General features: G+C 34.6%; 4 protein-coding genes across 7 annotated transcripts; 2 read left to right on the top strand and 2 right to left on the bottom strand.

Annotated features, from left to right (window-relative positions):
• Positions 1–2,271: 2,271 nt before the first annotated feature.
• LOC110681904 (F-box/kelch-repeat protein At3g27150-like) lies at positions 2,272–6,582 on the bottom strand. 4 transcript variants are annotated; one of them, XM_021858061.1, is made up of 2 exons: positions 4,666–6,582; positions 2,272–3,987 (listed from the first exon to the last, which is right to left on the bottom strand). In XM_021858061.1, exon 2 carries the CDS (start codon positions 3,960–3,962, stop codon positions 2,619–2,621), a length of 1,344 nt encoding a protein of 447 aa, XP_021713753.1. In that variant the 5' UTR covers positions 3,963–3,987; positions 4,666–6,582; the 3' UTR covers positions 2,272–2,618. The 4 variants fall into 4 exon arrangements, with proteins under 4 accessions (XP_021713753.1, XP_021713754.1, XP_021713751.1 ...); XM_021858062.1 differs by having other exon boundaries at positions 4,655–6,582; XM_021858059.1 differs by having other exon boundaries at positions 4,601–6,582.
• A 4,990-nt stretch (positions 6,583–11,572) lies between these two features.
• Positions 11,573–15,252, top strand: LOC110681905 (trafficking protein particle complex subunit 2-like protein). Its single transcript, XM_021858063.1, has 5 exons — positions 11,573–11,740; positions 11,856–11,958; positions 13,672–13,750; positions 13,863–13,944; positions 14,692–15,252. The coding sequence occupies exons 1-5, from the start codon at positions 11,708–11,710 to the stop codon at positions 14,830–14,832; spliced, it is 438 nt and encodes a 145-aa protein (XP_021713755.1). The 5' UTR covers positions 11,573–11,707; the 3' UTR covers positions 14,833–15,252.
• Positions 15,253–15,999: 747 nt separating this feature from the next.
• Positions 16,000–17,828, top strand: LOC110681909 (30S ribosomal protein S21, chloroplastic-like). Its single transcript, XM_021858066.1, has 2 exons — positions 16,000–16,499; positions 17,407–17,828. The coding sequence occupies exons 1-2, from the start codon at positions 16,066–16,068 to the stop codon at positions 17,516–17,518; spliced, it is 546 nt and encodes a 181-aa protein (XP_021713758.1). The 5' UTR covers positions 16,000–16,065; the 3' UTR covers positions 17,519–17,828.
• A 493-nt stretch (positions 17,829–18,321) lies between these two features.
• Positions 18,322–23,225, bottom strand: LOC110681906 (transmembrane protein 87B-like). The gene is made up of 5 exons (XM_021858064.1): positions 22,764–23,225; positions 20,563–21,499; positions 20,016–20,111; positions 19,138–19,274; positions 18,322–18,947 (listed from the first exon to the last, which is right to left on the bottom strand). The coding sequence occupies exons 1-5, from the start codon at positions 23,045–23,047 to the stop codon at positions 18,767–18,769; spliced, it is 1,635 nt and encodes a 544-aa protein (XP_021713756.1). The 5' UTR covers positions 23,048–23,225; the 3' UTR covers positions 18,322–18,766.
• Between the last annotated feature and the right edge of the window lie 109 nt (positions 23,226–23,334).

The raw sequence follows: 23,334 nt of genomic DNA on the forward strand, positions 1-23,334 counted from the left end.
GGTAAACTCCTTTGAACAGGTAACTTAACCCTAGGCTTAGGATTGTCCCCTCCCCCCTTTCCCTTCTTTTTAAGTGTCTTACATCCACTCGCTTCCTCTTCCATTCTTTCCCAATTGTCTATAAGTGTTTCATTTAACCTAGGTGGACTAACATCAGACATGTCACTAGTCCCAACATCAAAGCTTTGGTTGTTTTTCTTAGGTGGACTTAGACCATAATGCATATTGGGTTTGTTTTTCAATGACTCTTTAAGATTCCTAGCTGCAACTACACATTCAGAAGGTGTTTCAACTGAACCCACATACACTGTAATCACTTTCTTACTTCCTCCTATTCTATCTAACATAGACATTAAATCACTGTCACTAGTAATTTTAACATCCTTCTTATTATAACAGTAATGGAAACTAGGATATTTAGGCATCATATACGCATTTTTCCTAAACAATTCCTCATACTCAATAATAAAATCAATCCACATTACTTTATCAACATCATCAACATTAATATCAACCACATTCTTTGCCGTTTGAAATTTTAACACAATTGAGTCCATTCTGCAACATTAAACCAAACACACAAAAATTCCAAATAAATCAAGGGAATGCTCAATAAAATTCTCAAAACTAAGCTAGCTGCAAATCGCACAAAAAAAAAACCAAAAAAATGCTGCAAATCGCACAAAAAAAAACAAAAAAAAAAACAGAGTAACCAGATAATTTAGCATGCATATATGAGAAAAATTCAAAATTTATTGAAAATATCTTTAACTGATTACCTGGAAGATGTTTACCACATTAATGTTCAGTCGCAAACCGTTATTTTGCAATGAATCCAACAACAAACCCTAGCCGTCGATTTGAATACTCAATCGCAAAATTGCCAAAAAATACAACACAAAACAGAGAGAACTTTGTGCAAAATCTGTAAATAATCAATTTACGTTCTTAAAATTTGCTCAATTTCAACGAGTTTGAAGTGTTGTTATAGATTGCACTTTGAATTTTAGGGAAGAAGATGAACATGTATATGAAATAATAGGGCAGTGGAAGAAGATGAACAGAAAGATCATCAGTGCGTGAAATATAGTCAGCATTAATGAAATAAGAGGAAAGGATTAGAAATAGGGGTATGTTAGTAAATTCATAAATTAGAGTTAATAAAGTTAGCATTAGTGAGTGGTTAACCGATTCTAAGTGAGATTTGGCTACTAAATAGAATTTAATCAAAGTTTGGGTTCACTAGAGATTATGTGTTTTTTTTTTACACCATATAGAACTTGTAAAAGTTGGAGGCCGCCACGTAGAATTTCCCAAATTAAATTCATGTTCAAATTATTTTTGATAAGGTTTTAAAAAGTTATTTATTTTAATGATTAAAATTTATTTTTATATTGATTTTTTTAATACATACGACCTTTAAATACTGATCAATAGTTTTGCAAATGAATGCCGAGGTTGACTCAATTTACCTCAAATCAAGCTAATAAAATAAGAATAAAATCACCTTTTACTACGGGTCAAAAAAAAATCACCTTTTACTATGTATTCTTTCATATCTTACAAGCTTACTAAAAGTCTAAAAATATTTCTAGCTATAACTTATGAGCTTTTACTCAAAAGCCAAAACAACTACTCCCATATACGTGTCTAACACAAGTATCCAAGATCAAGTAACATAAAAGACACTCGTATTTTTGAGGCTTGCAATCTCTTCTTTTTACAAAAGTTGATTATCAGATTCTAACAGTTTTCAAAGCTCTAAACTCGTATATGCAATCTTTTTTACATTAATATGTGCAGATACTGCGCCATACAATCTACAAGCTACTTTTTACAACTTTCACACTCTTCAAAAGCTTTTGATTTTGAGATTGTTTCCCTATGCATTGTTTAATGCCTAATTTCCCAGGAACCTATAACAAGTTAACTACAACAAATATAAGGACTTCAAAATGGTTGCCCTGATCAAATGGAGTGGTACATAGTAGCAGATCTAGATGGACACTTATTATCCTATACACAAACATTCAACAGTTCATAGCATTAGCTTGTCATGGAGGAGAATTACGAGTCATTCGTGATGAATGAAACAGTCGTAACAGTCTAACAGAGGCCAAAAGTGAATAAAATCTGCTGTGATGATACAGATCCCAAATTCTGAAGAAGAATAAACCACCACTAGAATATGTATAAGAATTGTACACTTCTACAAATACAGGAAAGTGTGAAATGATGAAAATCCATACTAGAGTTCATGAGACTGGCAGATTGGCAGCAGACAGGAAGACATGGAAGATGTGCATTATTCAAGGAATTTTATGCAATTTCGTAAGACAAATTTCGAATAACACAAGTACATGCTAGTTGAGCTTTCTTTTTAGGGAACTGAATCCAATTATCTCAAAGGTAACATGAAGCACAACCCAACCACGATATGAATACAAGTCACTCGAATCACATTAGCTGAAACAACACACAAAAAACTTAAAACAAAGATATATAATACAGGTTAAGTGCCTAAATTACTGGCACATAACCTTATTAGTTATTTTGTAATTTACTGCCCATGATATTCCATCCCATGGCTCAAGAAGGTTTGAGCCTTCAAGTGTCCTTCAAGCAACCATAACAGTGCAGTTCATTATAAAATGACTTCGTCTATTGCCACCACCATCATCAAGGAGCTTCCAATTCAAGGTTTCAGCACTCGGGTAAGGACAGCAAGTATAAATAGTCATACCACGGCCTGACAGAGATATAGTTGATCCACCTATGACCAGCAACTCGTTACCAAGAGACTTGAAGGCCACACCCCAACCTTTGTTTATATCAGCTCGAACAGGAATAGGTCCCAAATCCCTCCAAGAATTGCTGGTTTTCAGATACACCATCAAGCTGTTTGTTGATGTTTCGATAGTGTATAGCTCATTGTTAACAACAGCAACTAGAGGTGGAGACGGGGTAGACTGAGAAGAGGGTAGTGTTAAACCATTCAAAATCCCCGGTATTTCCACCCAAATATTTCTTTTCTCATCAAAAACCTCAGCACAGGTTAGAACTTCATTATTTTGGCTTTGTCCTCCGATGACAAAGAATTTGTCATCCATGTAAACGCCAGAGCACATCTTCCTTTTTACTTTCATCCTTGGGAGCGGCTCCCACGATCTGGTCATAGGATCATACTTCTCAGCCGAGTTCAAAATCCCTCCACTCTCCAGACCAATGCCTCCTGCTACATAGGCTAAGCCACCAGATGATGCAGATGCAAACAAACACCTAGGCTGAATCATGGAACTACCCTTGAACCATTTGTTCATGATCACATCATAAGTCCATATGACAGGTCCATCCAACTCATTCCCACAAACAAGAAGATGAGTCCCGGCACAAAGAGACTCTTTATCACCGAGTCTAAAGACACCATCACAAGGTAATACAGGAAGCGCCTTATGGAATGTAAACTGCTGATCAAATGCCCACCAATTATCCTCCCCACTGGCAAGCATGAACACTGATGCTTCTCTTACACCAATCATTCTCCTTTCTCTCAACAAATCCCCATTTTTAATTTGAGCTAAGAACTTTTTGTTCAACAAGCACAATTTTCTGAATTCCAAAAGCGGAATTCTTGCCACTATCATATTCTCCAACTCATCACTGAGTTGAGGAACATGATAGTGTGTATAATCTGCATCCTGAGGCTTGATACCTAATGATAGATCAAGCCCGAAATTAACATAGGAAGAAGCATTACTCTTCCTGATTTTCCCAGGCCGCAGCTCATCCGAAACAATCGAATAAGCTGCTGCAGAGGAATTCAAATCAATGACATGAATGATTTCCTCTTCATCGGATTCACAGTAGTAGAAATTATCTCCATTTTCTTCATACTCTTGATCATCGAATTCGTTGCCTTCCATATCAACTTGTTTTTCCTCAATTTCTTTGCCTTTGGACATCAAAGAACTTTAAACCTTTGGAAACCTGCAAAATCACAGCAATATAATATGTAAGACATTATTACAGTATCATACTTCAGAAAAACTCTCTTCAAAAACCTCAACATCACATAAACCACAAGTCAAACAACATTCTAACCAATTACAAGATTAAATTGAGAGTGATTAACAGCTAAAAAGGCAATTAAGCTGAAGATAATCCAAACAAGAAACAAACAACCACAAATTGCCTGAAAAATCAGACATATATTACACTCTAACAAAATATTTGATTCTATTACCCAAATTAACTTCATATAAGCTAGGGTTATAAAACATTAGATCAAATATTTTCTAATATGCTAGATTAAAAATAAAAATTATACAACTAAACTATAGGATTAAAGACTAATGAGGCATGTATAATATAATAATCATTATTACAGCTAATTAGAAGGATATTAGACCATACCCAAATCAGAAAAAAGGAGATTAAGAAGCAAATGATGATTAGTGATTCCTAATTAGCTTAATTATTTCTATCAAATCTCAAAGACCCACATACTAAAACAAAGTTTAGACTAGTAAGACTACTATTTATATATGTTTATATAAATAAATGTACAGAATCAACAAAGATTGAGAGACAAGATACCCACCAATACAAAACAGTCAAAGATAGTACTTAAGAAATGTTGAAAATAATTAATTACCCATTAATTACCCTTAATTAAAAACATCAAAAATTAGAGAGAGAAATAGAGAAGCGTGCCAAATAAGTCAACAGAAGAAAAATGGATTAAAGGGGGAATTTTTATTTAATTTTTGATTAATTTATTTAGGAAGAAATTAATTGCAGAGAAACAAACAGGGCTTTAGAGAAGAAAGAAATCATCAATGGAGGTTGAGATGCCATGAAAAAGAAGATTGAGAGTAAAACAAGATATTTAAAGAGTATAAGTATTTGTGAAAAAGGGGAATTATAATTAGTGGGAATGGTGGCTATTAATTTTCAAGTGAATCTATAAAATTCAACCCATTAATAGTAAATTAGTGAAATAGTTTTCAATTAAATTAAAAATTGTTTTGGGTTATTTTAATGGGGGTTTAGGTTGGTCCAAAATTCTGCAAAAACTTTCGCTTTTTCACCATTGAAATAGTCTGTAATTTATGAGACATGAGAACGGCAATTTCCGTCGAATTAGAATATTTTAGTGGAGAAAAACACAGCCAACTATTTATGGGCAGTGAACAGTGATGGATTCCATTTTTATTTTGAAGAAAAAGGGTTAAAAGTGACAAACCGTTTATTTTGATTTTTTAATAACATCCCCAAATTTTTCATATTTTAATTATCATCCCAAAATTTTAAATATATATATATATATATATACTTCCTCCGCCACATATTATGTGCAACAAACTTGTTGCACGTTTCCTAAGATAAAATTTATTAATGTTGATTAACTAAATGAAAGGTGTGTGCTTAAGGTTAGGAGAGAGAGTTAATGGCCACCACTACACCACCTGCCAGCAGAACATCCACCACCACCCCACTAGCCGTTACCACGTAACCACCACCACCCCACTCGTCGTTACCACGTAACCACCACCACCTTACCTAGGCCTACCCCGTAACCACCACCACCATGATCCGAAACCCCACCAGCCAAATCGCGGAACCCCATCACCTGAGCGAAATTGCGACAACGTGAAACCTCAGTAGCCAATTAATCGCGAAAACCCACCACCTGAGCAACGCAACATCGCGAACCCCACCATCCAGATCTGAAACCCCACCGACGCAACCAAGATCTGAAACCACCGCAACCAATCTCACCCAGTTCGCAACCACCACAGTCCACAAACCACCCTTTACACACTCTCTCACCACCGCAAACCCTAATCAATTTTTAGGATTTCAATTTCCAGAAGGATCAGCGACAATATCATGGAGGAGGAGGCCGGTGACTCGATCGGCGGTGGATCTCGACGCAACAGGGGTAGGCTTGGGCGACAGAGGCGACTTGGGGGGGGGGGGTTCACGGAGACATTAATGGAGTAGAGGTGCTCAGGGGGATTCGGGGTTGGGACTGGGTGGGTGGGTGGGCAATTTTGGCTGGTGTGGATCGAACCGTCGCTGCGAGAGAAGCGTGAGAAAATTGGTGGTGGCGGTGGCAGTGGCAGTGGCGGCTACGAGGCAGGTGAGAGAAAAGTTGGTGATAATGGTGGTGGAGGTGGTTGTAAAGGAGGAGAGAGATTGGGATGGGTTTAGATGATTGATTAATTAATTTTGGTTAATATGTTAATAACATATAATCTTAATCATTTAATATGTGTTAGTAAAGTTAACTAAGGGTACATTGGTCATTTTAAGTAAAAAAATTACTAAAAGGGGAAAGTTTTAGTTTGTTGCAGATAATGTGTAACATCCATTTTTAGAAAATGTTGCACATAATGCGTGGCGGAGGAAGTATATAAGTTTCTTAATTGATATCGAGCTAAGCCAGCTCACCATACAAGTACTGCAAATTTAGTGAAATAGAGGAATTGTTAGCTTTTGAGCATATACTTTTTAGTAATATGATTATGATAAAATAAATGTTATCATAATTGTAACAAATTTTAGAAATACTCCCTCCGTTTTTAAATATTTGCTTCATTTCTATTTTTTGCACTATTCATTTGTCCTTACTTTGACTAATGTTTGTGATTTACACATAAGAAAAAAAATATAGTCTTGTGGATACTTGTTGGAATCATTTCAATGAATAGATTATTAATTTTCAATTGTTGGAATTTAAACTTATTGATAATTAAAGATATAGAAATGGGGCAAGTATTTAAAAACGGAGGGAGTAATAGATTTAACAATGTGCTATTTAGTATTTACATCTTGTTGAAGAATAGACCTCTTAATTATAACCATATATAAGTGTTGAAACCCATTGTAACCCACTTGTGAGTGTCCCACATTGGAGAAAGAGGAGAGGTGGTTCCACTTTATAAGGTAGAGGAGTTACTCCTACTATCGCCAATTGGTTTTAGTATGGAAGCTCCAAAGCCTTGATTGTGGACCAAATTCTCCTTCTCTTTGTTCGGGTTGCCCAGACCCATTTCATATTGTTTCAAAATTTGACAATAAGAGTCTTAGGTTAGTTAAAAACCCGGCAAGCCCGCTACTTTTTTACGGGTTTGAACATGAGAAATTGTGCTAAGGTCCGCCCGGACCCGATTTTTTATCACCTCTAGTGTGTGTGAAGGGAAGTGTGTGGCCCAAACCCATATTTTCCACATTCACATATGACATACAAAGAGCAACTTTTTTTTATTGATGTTGAGAGTACAAATGACACATAAGATAGACAAGACCATTGAAAATTTGTATAGTAAGGAATACTCACAAAACAAAAATACCATACACTATAAATAGGAGCCTTTAGTTGTGAATTGTGATGGTTTTGAATTAGATTTAAATTGAAGTGAAATTGTGAACAAAAATAGCTTAATTGAATTGAAAAATAAGTTTAAAACAACGGCGTCTAAGTCACTTTTAAAGACCTTAAAATTATTTATTTATTTATTACTATTTGGGTTATTTTGTAAATATTTTTCCTTTTTGAGTGTTGATTTAAATTGAATACATTTTCATAAAAAAATTCCATAAAAGTTGGTGGCCGCAATTTAACTACATTCAATCTTGGGAGGAAAACTCCCAACTTTTTTTCAAGCATGAGATGATTATGATGATGAGATGGTGAATTATGAATAGGAATTTAGTCAAATTTGGAGGGGTTTTCAAGTATTGGAGGATGAAAAAGATTCAATGGAGAAAAGGTCCCCAATGCTTAGTCAGCTTTACTATGAGCCTTTGGACCACTTAATTAATTAATTACAAACTTTACTTAATTTTGACACTTAATTATTTGTCACCAATGCAAAAAAGAACAAATTTTAGAAATTTATAATTATACTCCATAAACGACCATAATCATCTAAACCTTTAAGATAAACACTTTATGTGTGGCAAGGAATATAACAACTATACTAGGTAATTTTAGTGATTTCTTTGCTGTTTTAGATTTGCTTTGCATATAAATAGTATTTTTTTTTTCTTTATTTTATCGTTTGAATGAATTATTGACGAATATTATATGAACTTATCTAAACAACATGATAATCTCTACTGAATTTGCATGGATATATAGATAAGTTATCACATGCATGCATCCCATCCATTCATCTTAAAAACTTACTGTAGGAGAACGAAGTATAAGTCCAGGAAAGATCAATATAATTTTGTTCCATTAATTAAATTGCTACCTTTGTTCAACAATATTAAAACATTAACTTTTGTCTAAATAATTCATTGACACACATTTAACACGCATATGAAGCCACCCCAAACTTGATGTTTTTACTAGGAGAAAGTTGATATAGGAATAGCCGTTCCATAATATATATGAAACACATAAGTTCTAGATCAAGCATGATGGTTAAGCTTCAGGTCCCGTTCAATTCAGCTTCGTTTTTCTCTCATAAAATATTCATTTCAATCCAATTCAGTAAATATGAACAGACCCTGATTTCATTATTGATTGCAAGTGAGCCAATTTTTATCACTAAATAAGTAAATACTAAATATATGAATTGGTAACATTATTCTCCGTCCTTAATATATTGTGTAAACTGAATATTTTATGATCTTACTTTATCATCTTCCGATCCATATAACTATCAAGTATCTAACACTTAAATTTTTCCATGCTCATTTAAAAGAGTGTAACATGAAGAAGTAGAACTCAAGTAGGAAACTATACAAACACAATTACACGACACATGATGACACAACTTATCAAAAAAAAAAAAAAAAGTTAACGCACCCAACAACAACTTTGTTTAAAATTATATTAGCAAGAATTAAACCGCCACTTCCACAATTTATAATCAACCAATAAATAAATTTCAAGGCAAGAAAAAGTCGAATATCCTTGGGCACTTTTGTAAGAACTACATGAATATACCATCTTTGAGTTATTTCTCTAAATTCCATTATCTATATAATACTCTTTAATTAGTTCACATCAAAATAAATTATCTATGTATATTAATTAATAATAAGATCTTTATGCTATATTATTAAAAAAATATGGTTCTTCATAGTAGTTGTGATATCTTTCCGATTCGTGAGAGAGGAAATAAAGGAGGGTTGTAATAACAAGTGACGATATAAGTTGGTATATGGCATCATGGTGTACGTAATTAATCAAATCGACCAATGCATCATACTTAGTGTACTATTAGGATGCATATATTCAACCGATACTTCATATATAGTTTTTCCATGTAATAATTGCAAATTAGTACGAGCAATATATACATCATATATATACTTCGTATATATATATATATATATCATATAGCTTAGGTATACGATTATTATGAAATTTTTTATTCTAGGGTACGTATTTATTACAAAAGTTATAAAAATTACATACATGGATAGAAACTGTAAAGATTACTAATTCACTATCTAATTAGCTGATTTATTATGTTCTTGTAACTTTTTTTTCGTATATTTCACTCTCGTTTATTTATTCTAGTAATTATATCATTGCTCACTATTTTGAACTTGAGAACGACCTATTTTGATCGAGCTTAAATTGATTCTTATATTGCTCGAAAATCTTAAATAATTAATTATGTATTAAAATTAAAGCGTTTATAAGAACATGTACGTGTCACCTGGACTCAAAAACTCCCCCTAATCACTAGAACCATGCCAGTATAACAAGGTTCGAATATGAATTTTTTTTATATATACATATTTGATTGAGGAAGCTTCTGGTTTAGCATAAATTCCTTATATTTAATGGTATAAATATGAAAAAAATCAGATACGCAACCTCTATAATTCTCTAGTGTAGTGGTAGCTTCTAATCCAATCATTGTAACATAAGCCCATAATAACATTTAATATCATATCAAATCCAAGTATATGTAGAAAGGCATGCATGTATGATATAATTAAAGTAATTTGGCTGGCTAATCAACTCAATTAATCTAGATCATTAGCAACGATATTGACACGTCCCAAACTCAAAAATGGGAGTTGATTGGATAAGGCTTCTTTTTTTAACTGCCTTTATCTCTAATTATTTTAATTAAGAGGCTTCCATGGCTAATATGCGGCGGATTAGTGTAAGTCGTAGATTATTTGGCGTTTTATCATGTATACGTATATAATCTAAGATTCTAAGCACATAATTTTCGGCTTTATACTAATTAAAACAATAATAATACCGTCGTTGTCTTAGTTATGTCAACATTTTATAAGTAGATTGTTGCCACTGTGCCTTAAGTTATTTTTTACTAATTAAGAATTAAGCATTAAGCATGATAGGATGGATAAAGTTGTATGAAACCTAATTTGTTGATGCCAACAATTTTGAAAAAAAATTTGTAGAAATTGAATTGTGAAGATGATTTGATCAATTTAAAAAAGCGCCTTGTTTGGTAAGTAGTTGTGTACAATAAGACTCTTGATTGGTTTTTTTTTTTTTAATGATTTTTGGCTTATAATTTTTTGCCATGGACGAAAATCAAATCTTGATAAAAGGGCTTTCAGCCAAATAGAAAAGGCTAATGGGAGCAACTAATTGGTTAATTGTTCCAATTAAAATGATAAAGTTAGTCCCTTTTAATAATAAAATACATCGATCATCAGTATTAGTTAGCAACTAACAGTCAATTAATATGTCATTTATCGTACATATCTAAACACGAACAATGCTAAAAACACAATGCCTAACTAAAAATGTTAGAGGACCAACTCAACCAAAAGTTTAAGCTAATGGTTGAGGCACAAGAATATGTTTTATACTCTATCAAAACACATACATACACAAACAACTATTATGAATTATCAACTAGCTACTCAGCCAATCCAAGTAAATAAGCTAACATTTGATTGGTAAACAAGATCATATGTACAATACTCACATAGCTACCTTAATTAACTCACTCCGGAGTTTTCTATAAACATTTTATAACTACAATGTCAAGAAGGATTTTGCTACGTTTATAGGAATATTCTTTTATATTGTACTCCACTTTCACTATTATGCAAGTATTAATTAATGGGTAAATACAAATCTCTTTAAGAAAGTTAGTATGAAATTAAACCACAAAACATGAGCTAAGAACATTTGTCGTAGAAGAAGAATATGCCAAAGCGCAAATTAGCAAGGGTTGTAAAACTTGTAAGGTAGGGCAAAGAACTACTTGAACTTGCTTCGACAATAATTTTTTTTAGACAATAATTAAACTAAAAGTAATGCTATAAATAATCCTTACGACTACATAGAAGCTAGAGATGATTAACATCGGCTCGGCTTGAAAATAGAGCGGGTTTGGGCAAGCCTAAAAACGCAGTTTTAGTTAAAAAGCCCGAACTCAGCCCGAAAAGCCCGATAAAGCCACTACTTTTTACGGATTTGAGAATGAGAAATTATGGTAAAGTCTGGCCCGGCCCGATTTTTTATCGCCTCTAATATAAACATTAAATATACTCTTGTACCGTATAATTTTAGAAATTTACAACAAAAACAGCATAAAAATCACTTACATGTATTAAATTATTTCCATTTTCTTATTTTTTTCAGTTTTTGACATCCAACTTCCGAACATAATCTTTCGTCTTCCCAGCTCCAACCCTCCGACCAATTTAAACCGCCGTACACGGAGGAATCCGGCACTGTTTGGAGATGATCGTCTGTGTCGCAGTCGTCGGTCACCAGGTCTCATTCTCTCTCTTTCATTATACATCAAATTTGATGAATTTAATTAACTATATTTCTGTCTTTTTATTAATTTCTGGGCAAATTAAATTGACTATTAGGGTGATTTTGGCAGAATAATCCTCTCTACATTCAAAGTTTTACTGGTGTTGATGATAATGATGCACTCAAGCTTCATCACATTGTTCACTGCTCACTTGATTCTATTGACGAACGAGGTCCCTTTTGTCTTTACGATTTTGTTGATTTGATTTCTTAATTTGGATGATTTTTAGCTCATAATTTGCTTATTTGTTTATCTGGGTTGTGTTGAATGTTATTATGTTACTTGGACTCTTCAATTTAGATTTAGTACCCTTGTCGGATTGATCTAATCCGACGAGGGTTTTGAATATGGACAGTTGGACACTTCATTTAGGGCCAAAATCATGGAAATTTTTGACAGAGTACTCGAGCCGGACCCGAGTATGAGTAACATAGGTTGCAAGTAGGAAAATTTTAAGATTTTGGGTTTCATTTATGGATTGAACATAAAAAGTTGGATTTTAGAGTTGAGATTTGATTTGGTGGTTAGTTCTTTGTTGTAGCTGGCAAAACATTACCCTAGATTTGATAGGCATTTCCGAATGTAGGGACTTTAGGTTTCAGGTTTGGATTGCCTGATTGGAGCCAAGGTTATGTATGGTTTGTTGAAACTTGGATTTCAATCACAGATTTTGCTGTTGGAGTTAGCCGTTTCTGCGCCCTTTTAGTGTGTGAAACATTGCTGCTTGAATGTAGGAATTAGATGTTCGAGGTAATTATTATTTTTCTAGGAGATTTCAACATGAGACTCATCAGAATTTACAGTATATCTCTTGCTCTCTCATTCTTTTAAAATTTCTTGACTGAACATCTAACTATACACTAAATATTGCTTCCAACTACTATATGTTGGATTTGTTTTTATTTGATTACAAGTGAGAGCTACATTTCATAGAACAATACAAAGAAGGAAATAAAGAAGCCTTGGTTACTTCCATAGTCTGCCGAACAACAAAAACATAGAGGATTAGGATCTCATAAATTATCATAGCATGGATCTTTGTTGTTTAAATGATGTTTAAGCTTGAATAGCCTCCCTTGAATCAAAGCATTAGAAGCCATAGTAGGTTAACATATATAAATATATTGAATTTACCTTTTTTAGTTTCAAAAGTCACCCCTTTAAGTATGGATTATCATTTTATCATCCCACTCACGTTTAAAGAGTAACCAATATTTATTAACACCATAAATCGGAATTAGATTGTTGTCCTTTCAGTGTTATTGCAAATTGCACTCATATATTGGAAAGGTCACTTATGATAACCTTGAAAAGTTGCCCTTTGAATCGCTGGATTAGTTGGATTTTGAAGAAATGATGAGAGAGAGAGAGAGGGTACATGAATAAAGTAGAGGCACTAACAATGTGTATTAAAGCTTATACATCTACGGAGTATGTTACGCATTTAAATTAGTTTAGTTACAAGTTATTGGTCACAGAGTATGATACTCTATTACTTAGTATCGTCTTTTGTAAGAACAACCCTAATGCTTTTCATTTGGTCATCTAATATTCAAATGTACCTTTGGTTTCAATTGTTTGGTCTTTTGTCATGTTTATTCATTTAGCGTTAATCCTAAATTTCTTGTTCAAGTTGATTGAAGTTTTAATTGTGCTGATAAAATGCAGATAGCTTGATATTCACATTTATCCAGGTGTTCTGATGTCTTAGTGTATGAATAGAAGGGTGGATTTTTTTTTAATTTTTATATTCTTACTGTGGTTGACAGTGCCATAACCATTTGATGTATGGAGATAATTTAATCATGTTTCTGCCACTAATTGTGGAATTCATGCTTGACTAATTTATTGAGTTTATGTTATCTGACTTACTATTACATCTCAGTGAACAATCCCAAGAAATCTGGGCCTGTGCTGAATGAATCATTTTTAGGTCTGCTTTACCCAACTGAGAATTACAAAGTGTAGGCATCTTTCCTCTTGAGTTATGCCAAGATGGACTGTCAATTTGCTAATAATGTGGTTTTGGCAGCCGAAATAATGATACTGATGAAGTCAACCTTTTGTTGCTTGTAGGTATGGCTATTTGGCTAACACTAAGGTGAAGTTCATTTTGGTGACAACTGATTTAGAGGTCAGAGATGCTGATGTGAGAATTGTAAGTATAAGTATATGCAATAAGCTTGGAAACTTTGCCAAACAAAAGCCGTGCTTGAAGTTGCTTTACATTGTGCCTTTTGTCCATCATGTGGTGCATTATGTAAAGTCTCCTTTTTTCACTAGGAGTTCATTCGTAAATTTGTTGCACTTGGTGATAATTCTACTTGGTATAGGAATAATTGTGGGTTAGCATTGTAGAATACTGGATATTGCTAGCTTTGAGGACTTTCTAGTGTGTGCGGCTGAGTTGGTTAATCAATTTGGTGCTTGTGCATCTAGGAGTCATTATTTCATTTATCTACCCAAGGAAGCTGTGCTCTGTGATCTGTTATTGATTGTCAAGCTCAAGGTGTGTAGTTTCATTATGAAACAAAATCAAATGACCGGTTTAGTAGGTGGTGCTGGAGTTTTCAGCTTGTCTGCTCTCTATTCCATTGAAATCATCTCCTTGGATGACAAGCTACTATGATGATTTCATTGTGTATTATATGAGAGTATTTGTCCAATAAACTCAGTATGACTTAGTTTGGAGCTTTATAATGGATTTTGGTGCTTTCTCATTACAAAGGATCCTGGTGGATTCATTCAGTGAGTTGCACACTCGGCCACTTGTATATATGTAGTATTATATTTCTCACTTGGCCACTTGCACATATTATGTTTGTGTTTCCTGTTTTTATTCTTTTGAAACCATTTGTGTTTCCTGTTTTTTTTAGCTGATCATGTGTATTTTGGTTGAAAACAGTTCTTCAGGAAATTTCATGAAGCTTATGTGGATGCAGTTTCAAATCCTTTCCACGTACCCGGCAAAAAGATAACCTCTCGAACATTTGCTGAAAGTGTCAGCAATGTTGTCAAGTCATTTGGGTTAGGTTCAACTGGGTGAACATCTGCTCACTATTTTGGGGAATGAGTCGAATTACTTTCAGTTAGCAAAATATGAGATGGCTTAGTTTTGTATTAAAAGGACTGTAGCAATAAGGTACACACCATCATGCTGATAGCTTGAATTAGTGAGTGTGTTTATGTGAAGAAAGGCTAAGAGATAATCTTTGAGCATGTACTACGTATTCAGTTACAAGATCAATATCGATGTCATGTAGCATGTCGTATAACTTGATTAGCTTACTGGCTGTCTGGATGGTCTTCCTCTGCAGCTGAATTGAGACTTGTGCTGTTTGTACTTTGTATCTTCATATTCTAATTCAATTTTCATCGTGGAACTACAGATATTTCTGTGACTTATGCTACTTGGTCTCAAGATTTAGGTTACTATCCAATGTATAAAATCGTAAAGTTTTCTTTATTTATTTTGAGACATTCATGATAAACATAGTGTCCCAAACAATTGGCTCAATGAAACTGTAGTCCGTAGGCCAAGTAATGTCAGCTTGAGCCTAGCCAAATTAGACGGTAAACTAAACTACAGGCTACTGTAACTTCTAAATATATATTGATTCTGACTTATTAGTTATTTGTCCGTACCATAGTTTTTTTAGTTAGTATTTTCTTTTTTTAAAACATTATTGAAATAATCTCATTAAATTATCTTTTAAAATTTATACACGGAAAAAAAACCAGTCTAGTATGTGACTAAATACATTTTTAAAACCTGACACAATCATTCGAGTTGAGAAACCACAATTTTATTGGAAAAACAAGTCTTATTTTGGATCCTTAGGTTGGACTGTGGTCGGTCACCTTCTACCTTAGTTCTCACTGCCTCACTGGGTTTGAACTATTAAAAGCAACTAGGGGTGGCAATTCGGGTCAGTAGGTCGGCTTCGGATTATGCTTAGAAACTATCAAAAATAGTGTAAAACTTAATATTATTATGAAATATGAAATTTGGGTGTCGAATTCGGGTTGGTCGGGTCAGTTTGGGTTCGGATTTCTCTTAGTAACTTTGGGTCGGGTCAGAGATTGCCAGCTCTAAAAGCAACCCATATCTGTTATCCATACTGACCCGACCCAACCCAATCCAACCCAACTGACTTAAAATACAATATTATCCATTTATCCCCCAACAAGAATTCTATCCAACAATATAAAAACCATGAACCTCCCTCTTATTTCCTCTTTCTGTGACTCACTAATCAGTATAGCCTGTTAGTTATCCATGGCTTCATCCTCATCTCTTCTCAATTTTCTCTCTCCTCTTTTTCAGTCAATCACCTCACATCCTCCTCCTTCCAACCCCAAATTCCCCAACCTTAATCCTCTCTCCTCCCAATCAAACTCCCTTTCTCTCTCCTCCCCTAAACACCATGAAAATGCTGCAATTTCAAAGAATGAAGAAAACCCAGGTGATGTAATGGCGGTTGTATGCCCATCTCTTGCGTATTCAAACACCCTTTACTTCAGATCAGCTTATAATGTTCAGGTTTTAGTTGATGACAATGAACCTGAAGAAAGGCTTCTTAATCGATTTAGGAGAGAGGTTATGCGAGCTGGGGTTATTCAGGAGTGTAAACGACGTCGTTTCTTTGAGAATAAGCAGGATAAGGAGAAGCGTAAGCATCGTGAAGCTGCTAAGCGTAACAGTCGTCGAAGGTCCCTTCCTTTTTCTTCTATTTATCATGTTTATATACTATGATCTTTTTATAATTTGGTGTGGTTTTAATTTTGCTTTCTTTGCTTTGTGAAATTGTAAAATTTTTATGTTATTTGATATTGATTGGCTAAGTTAAGCATATGGTGTATAGGGACTTAAGGAGTCGCAGAGTTATAATGTAGACGGGATTTGATCTCGGGTATTTGTGTACACTTTCCATCCTTGTACCAAAAGACTTTAATTGACTAAGCTGAATTTGAGTAACAGACTAACAGGATAATAGGTCAATAGCTCATTCAGGAATTATGTATCGTCTAATATTATCTAATTATATATTGGATAAACAGGGGAAATTCTTAGAGTTTTGAAGCAAAATATTGTTAAGTACTCCGTAACTAAATGAAATGTCTTCATGTTCACTTTTTAATTGTGAATTTGCGGTGGCTGGAGTGCGTTTACTAATTTGTTTAACTTGCCTATACATTCCATGGGTGTGTTTAGCATCTATATTTAGCTACGTATCGTTGGGCTTAGGCTTTTCGTTACTGTAAATACAAGCATAGGAAAATTCGTATTCCCCATTACTTCACATTTACCATGCTGGTTGTAAACTGGTTATCTACAGACTACAGATTACATATTTTGCCTTGATTGATTGATCGATCATGAGGAACTTAGGAACTGATAGAGAGGCATTTTAGGGCTCTGGAGGACTAATGAGGGGCAATTCTGTGTGATTTCAGATTTTGCATATTGTGATTACTCTGATTAGTAACTTGAACTTCATCAAGCTTACTGCTTGAATTGTTGTAAAGGTTTGAAGTTTCCTGGGGTGTTTCTTCTTGTCTCTGCTTCTTGTGTATATATATGTGGTTCACTTTTTCACTCAAAATCTTCTGGTAACAGACGTGGTCCATTCCGAGCTCCATTCCAAGGCAAGGAAGAGGTGGGGAAGGTTGAGAAAAAAGAGGATGATGAAGATAACTGGGACATGCCGGAAGGAGATGCTCCATTCTAAGAGCATCTTGCATTTTGCTCACTTTCACTGACTTCTCTTGTGTCAGAGAGGTTTAGGTTCTGTGTAAGTTAGGCGTTTGTGCTTTCAGTAGCCAAATTTTCAACGTGTTTATAAAGGATTTATTGATAAATTTGTAGTATTATTCTGTAGATCCTTGTGTTTTGGTGGCTTATACTTCATTTACAATTGTATCAGAGAATTTGATGAGACCTCAGAACAGTTTTGGCTACAGAAGCCTGTAATTTTTACGAGTACTTATTAGTTGACCTGTTGTTTTGTAAGTTCAAAGCAGTTGCAGGACTTGCTGATCGAATTGGGGAAGGTAGAATGAAGGGTTTACGCTTTACAATCCACCATGTTTTCCTGTAGAGCTTTATTTTTGCAATTGTTTTGTACTCTCTAATTAACTATTTGATAAATTTACTAATTAAGGCTCAGAGCTTACAGTATAATCCAGATCATACCGCCCTTGGTAGTATTTTGTAATTTTGTTTACTGAAATGCATAAATTAACTATAACGAATCACCAGCTCAGACCAAACCCCTGTTTTCTCGAGGTACTTTCTCCTGAGGTACTTTCTCCTGAATTGATGAAGGTTAGGGAGTGTTTTGATATTTTTTCTCCCCAGTTGGGGCTGTGTTCAATATCTTCTCAATTTGGTTGCTTGATATATACTACGTCCGCTTCTTATTATGTGCAACAAAGGAATATTTTTTATCTCACAAATAATACCCTTTTGTTGCACATAATAAGAAACGGAGGTAGTACATTAACTAATCAAAACCACATAGTGGACAAGATCAGGTAGAACTGAGTTTAGTATTACAGATGAGGTAAAGCAATGCCAATCAATAAAATTGAATGTTATACATGTAATCAAGCAACAATAGATAAGAAAAAAATAATAATAATAACATACATACATGAGAGGCAATCAAAATTGCCTAGGGCACCTCCTATGTGGTTTGAATGGTTAAACCTCTGATACAAGATTACAGAATAGCATTTGTTGGAGCCAACTTCTTTTTTGTATTGGCAATTTGGCACTGGGATAATGCCTTGCACACTACTTGATATGTACCTCTTGCTATATAACCCAAGAATTCTGACGAGAATTGTATATCTTTAAATGGCATCTATCAACCAAATTCTATAAGCTTCTTCAATAAATTCCTACAGGTTGAAGTCAAAGCAAAATTCCCAATTTACTGTAATGTATTCCTTCCTTTTAGTGCTCAGACTGCTCACTACTCACCCTTACTAGGCTGATTATCTTCTTCTTCTGAATCATAAACGTCATCATTTCCACCAATTGTCGCATCCTGCCCTTGCTTTACCAAATTAATATCACCCCCAGATTTCCCTTTAGTTAGTGCTTGTACTTCCTCGTCATTAAATTCCTCTCCAACTCCATCTGAATAAGCATACCTGTAAAGAGAGAAGCACGATTTAGTGCTGTACGCTAGTAACAAAATCGCTAATGACCAAGAGCACAAAATCACAAATTATTCTTGATTCAATGTCAAAAACAAATATTCACAAATTCAGCTCAGCTGGCAGTTTCCAAGATGAGGAGGGGTGCTTCACAAGACACCTTAATGAATACAGTTCATCTTACCTTTGAGAACTCTGAGATGGAGCCCATAAATAGCAAATAATGCTTAACACTGCAAAACCCAGAATGTCCCAGAAAGCAGTGATAATCCAAGCACTCTGCCACCGCTCATTAAAAGGATCTGTAGCCTTGAAATACACCTGTAAGAGGCAAATTACCAGAATAATTATATTTGCAACAGGGCAGTAGCCACATCCCAAAAATCAACTAAGCAGAGAAATGATACTAAAAAAGCACTGATCTGTTCATTGTAAGGTCATCCCTTTTGTTACCCAAACTAAAACATGATCAATACTAACCTCTTTATTTTCTTTTCCGGTGATACTTAAATGCAAAAGACATCCAGAAAGCATCTTTTCACTTTTCTTTAGAGAGATCTACTTCTAACGCATATGAGTCATATCTAATGTTTTCCTTTTCTAGCCCTTGCCAGATACAGGTATATTTTTTACATATCCAATACATTATTTGCCCTATAATGGCCATGATAGATCTACAAACAAAACACAATTAGATAAGACTACTGCATCAGAATAGTGTGCTTTCAATATTATTGCATTGCTACTTGTACTACGTCCAAAAAATGAAAAATAAAATAAAACTAGTAGTTCTACATTACTCTTTTAGCAAGTGCTCATATTCCCTAAAGTTGAAAAAGTTACTCGGAATAGATCTCTCACAGACTTCTTCTATCTCCCTAGACTAGATACATGCATCTTTATCTCCCTAGAGGCCTAAATTCCACATATAAATAGATTTCAGAGGCCATAATATCATGCAGGCACCAGAAAATCTTCCTCATTTTATATACACTAATCAAGATACAGAACTTTATTGACCATATACCTTTTTATGTCTATTATTATAAACTTAAAACATACCTCATATACTATCCATGCGACAGAAGCAATCACTGAAACGGCCAATGCATTCGAGAACTTCCTGTAGATATCCAACTTCACAGAGCTTCGTTTCATCTGAAAACAAATTTCTAGTCTAATAAGAAACCATCACTTCCAGCAAGGCTTATTCTGACTAACCTAGAAAAATAAGGCAAAAAACCACAATTTACTGGAAGCAACCATAAAAGGAGGGAAATTTTTTAGCTGCATTTAGAGCTTCTATGCAGATTGTATGACAAGGGTAGCAAGAGTCTTGAGAAAGCATCAATTTAAGAGGGAAGAGGGGGGCAGATGTGGGCCATAGGAATGCAATATTGGTCCCTAATCTCAATCCAATGGAAATGAAATTGAGTCTATGCAATAGTTATGAGCTCACTCACCATATTAATCTTCCCTACTACTAACATAACAAACCAGATAAAAGCTTTATCCCACTAGAAGAAGCTGGCCACATGGATTCATAAACAAAAACCGAGCAACCAAAAAAAAAATAAAATAAATAATCATGCAAAAAACTGCAACAAACCTGTAGCTGTTCCAGAGTCTTTGAAAGAGAATTAAAAATCCACAAGATTAGAAAAGCATCCAGGAATGAATCAGGAAGGACAAGAAGTATTCTTGCTCTTCCTGATACATCATTAACAGTGCCCACATACTCTGTAATGTTTAGCAGTTCAGTTGCCAGGAAGTAAGTTGCCCCAATAACCAGCACCTTGTAGGTAAGACCACCAAGAGTAGGCCGCACCACACCATAACCCATTGATAATGAAAGAATAAGTAGACGTGAAAGTGTTCTTCTTGCAGCTCCAAGAGTTACAACCCAAGTTGTAAGTACAACAGGTCTAATGCCTGTGCTGTTGAAATTAGCATAATCAAGATACCAAAAGAACATTTCCAACAATCCAAGGACAACAACTGCTGTGATGCAATGTTGAAGTTGAAGTACTTCATTCCAGAATCTATAATACTGAAAAAACCATATTGAGCTGAGCACCAGGTAGGCGAGAGACATGAAAACATAGAATTTCATGGATGGGGCCATTCTACCAGGTAAGTAGCCATCAGGATTTTTCCACACGGTCTTCCCATTCATAACTAGTCCTTTCAACTCTGGGTCACAAGAAATGAAGAACAAGTTGTACATTCCTGTCTTTGTCACGTACACCTCTTGCCGACGCATCCTAGTTTTTAAAGAACGCCCTTTAAACTTCACATTTAAAATCACAGGCCAATTTTTATCTGTTGATGATCGTATTTTTAAGACTTCCCCTTGTTTACATCCTTCAAGTTTGGCAAGATCAGGGGTGCAGCAAATAGACCTCTGCCCACCGTAAGCAGAACCACCAATATCATCACGATCAGCTGCTTCAAAAATCACAATTTGCACAAGTCCAGAGCCATGTTCCGTGTTTGATTGTTTTTGAGCAGCTTCCTTACTTCTCCAGAATGTGATATTCTCAAATCTAAACAAAATGACTAATATCAGATGATTGTACAATTGTATTACACTACTACTAGCCAGTGAGAAGCTTCTTTATGCTTTTACAAAGAGACAAGAAATAAGCATAATAACTTTTTTTTTGGAGGTGGCAACAAAGATCAAATCAAGCAAAAGGCAAACAATATAAGTTCTGAAGCTCTTCATATTGGTGCAACATACATTGACACATACTCAAAGTTCTTCCCAAGCATGGTAAGTTTAAATTATAGCTTGATTTAAATTATTTATCAAGCATCACTCTCCGAACTCCTAAAGATAAAAACTTTGAAGGGGTTGTGGCTCTTGACCTCTTGTGGGAACTCTACCTTGGATAACTTGGTAGCCTGAATGACAAGCAAAAAGTTTCTAATTGTCATTCTTCTTTCAGTAGCATGGATATAAATCAATACTATTCACATCTTCCTTCCTCTAGATTGTAATTCCATCACATTTTTTTCATGGAAAGAGAAAGATAAGTCCTCTCCCTTTAGCTTGGCAGGAAGGAATTGATCAAATAAGAAGGAATAAAAAGTATCCCTTTCCTTACATTTGGTTTAAGTTTACGTATAGAAATACATTGACAGGAAGGCTTCATTATAATATTTAGGTTACATTTCCTTCCTCTATTAATAAACCAAATCTTCAAATGCTTGAAAAACTTTTCCAAACAATGCCAGTCTACTCCTCCTCTCCCCTTCCCTCCACCCATGTTTTCCGAACAACGATAATTTCCAATTCTTTGATACTCCGTATTAGCTAACCGAAAGAAGGATTTCACTCAAATCACTATCAAATCCTACAACAGGAAAGTTAACTCATTTCCTGCGATTCCCTACCCATTCCAATCAACATAGATAACCAAGCAAGCTGTAACAATCTCCACTCTTTAGCTAATAAATCAAATACTACCCAAGTTTGAACCTCATTGTCTACGTTCCTCCCATATAAAATAAAATAGCTTCATCTAGACGGAACGGTTCGATTCAATAGATTTATCTACCCCTTCTTTCAATACACAACACAATTTCCTATTGACATTTACACATTATACATTTTCCAAATTAAAGCAATAACATCACTAATATGCAATCAATAAGAATTGAATTCAAACAGCATAAACATAAACCAAGATCCAAACTTTAAACCCTAAAAATCAATCACAAACAAACCCAGTTCACAAAATAAAAAATTTAAGACAAACAATCAAAAGGGTATCCACAGATCGATGAAATGAGAGAGAAAAATACCGAATAAATGAGGTACCATCATTAAGAGAGTGAGAAACGACACGCGTAGAAATGGGAGAAGAAAAGGAAGAACGAGAAGCACGAATAGCTTCACTGCCACCAGCAAGAAGGTAAGAATTGCCGACTTCACTGAAAATTTGTCGGTCATAAGTGTGAATTGAAGCATTTGAGAATTGAAAATGTGAAGAAAATAGTATAGTTATTGTAAGTAGTAGTATGAAATTTGGGAGTTTTAGGAGAGAGAAAGAAAGGGGATGTTTAAGATCATGGATCCCGATTTCCATGGCGAAAGCTTGATGTGGGTTTGGTATGGTTTGATTTGGCCACCAAACTAAAAAATAAACTAGTTGTTCAGTGAGTGACTTGAGAAGTGAATGACTGAGAGAAGTGAGGTTGAGTAAGAAGTCAGGAACATATGTCTAGTGTCAATTTGTTAATTGGTGGTGGTTTGATGGATCTAGAAGGGAATTTTATTTTAAGGGTTTTAGGTGCACCCGAGATTATATAATTTCATAGGTAATTAATTTGACATTATATAAATAATATAATAAGTGCGTAGTATATCTTATAG

Source organism: Chenopodium quinoa, unplaced genomic scaffold, assembly GCF_001683475.1.
Source record: "Chenopodium quinoa cultivar QQ74 unplaced genomic scaffold, ASM168347v1, whole genome shotgun sequence".
Lineage (NCBI taxonomy): Eukaryota > Viridiplantae > Streptophyta > Magnoliopsida > Caryophyllales > Amaranthaceae > Chenopodium > Chenopodium quinoa.

Coding starts and splice junctions, on each gene's coding strand:
- LOC110681904 (XM_021858061.1), bottom strand. CDS start 3,962: ATGTCCAAAGGCAAAGAAATTGAGGAAAAACAAGTTGATATGGAAGGC.
- LOC110681905 (XM_021858063.1), top strand. CDS start 11,708: ATGATCGTCTGTGTCGCAGTCGTCGGTCACCAG. Junction 11,741..11,855: donor TCGCAGTCGTCGGTCACCAG/GTCTCATTCTCT, acceptor TGATTTTGGCAG/AATAATCCTCTCTACATTCA. Junction 13,751..13,862: donor CCAACTGAGAATTACAAAGT/GTAGGCATCTTT, acceptor TGTTGCTTGTAG/GTATGGCTATTTGGCTAACA.
- LOC110681909 (XM_021858066.1), top strand. CDS start 16,066: ATGGCTTCATCCTCATCTCTTCTCAATTTTCTCTCTCCTCTTTTTCAG. Junction 16,500..17,406: donor AAGCGTAACAGTCGTCGAAG/GTCCCTTCCTTT, acceptor TTCTGGTAACAG/ACGTGGTCCATTCCGAGCTC.
- LOC110681906 (XM_021858064.1), bottom strand. CDS start 23,047: ATGGAAATCGGGATCCATGATCTTAAACATCCCCTTTCTTTCTCTCTC. Junction 21,500..22,763: donor GATGGTACCTCATTTATTCG/GTATTTTTCTCT, acceptor CATTTTGTTTAG/ATTTGAGAATATCACATTCT. Junction 19,275..20,015: donor TCGCATGGATAGTATATGAG/GTATGTTTTAAG, acceptor TGCCTCTTACAG/GTGTATTTCAAGGCTACAGA.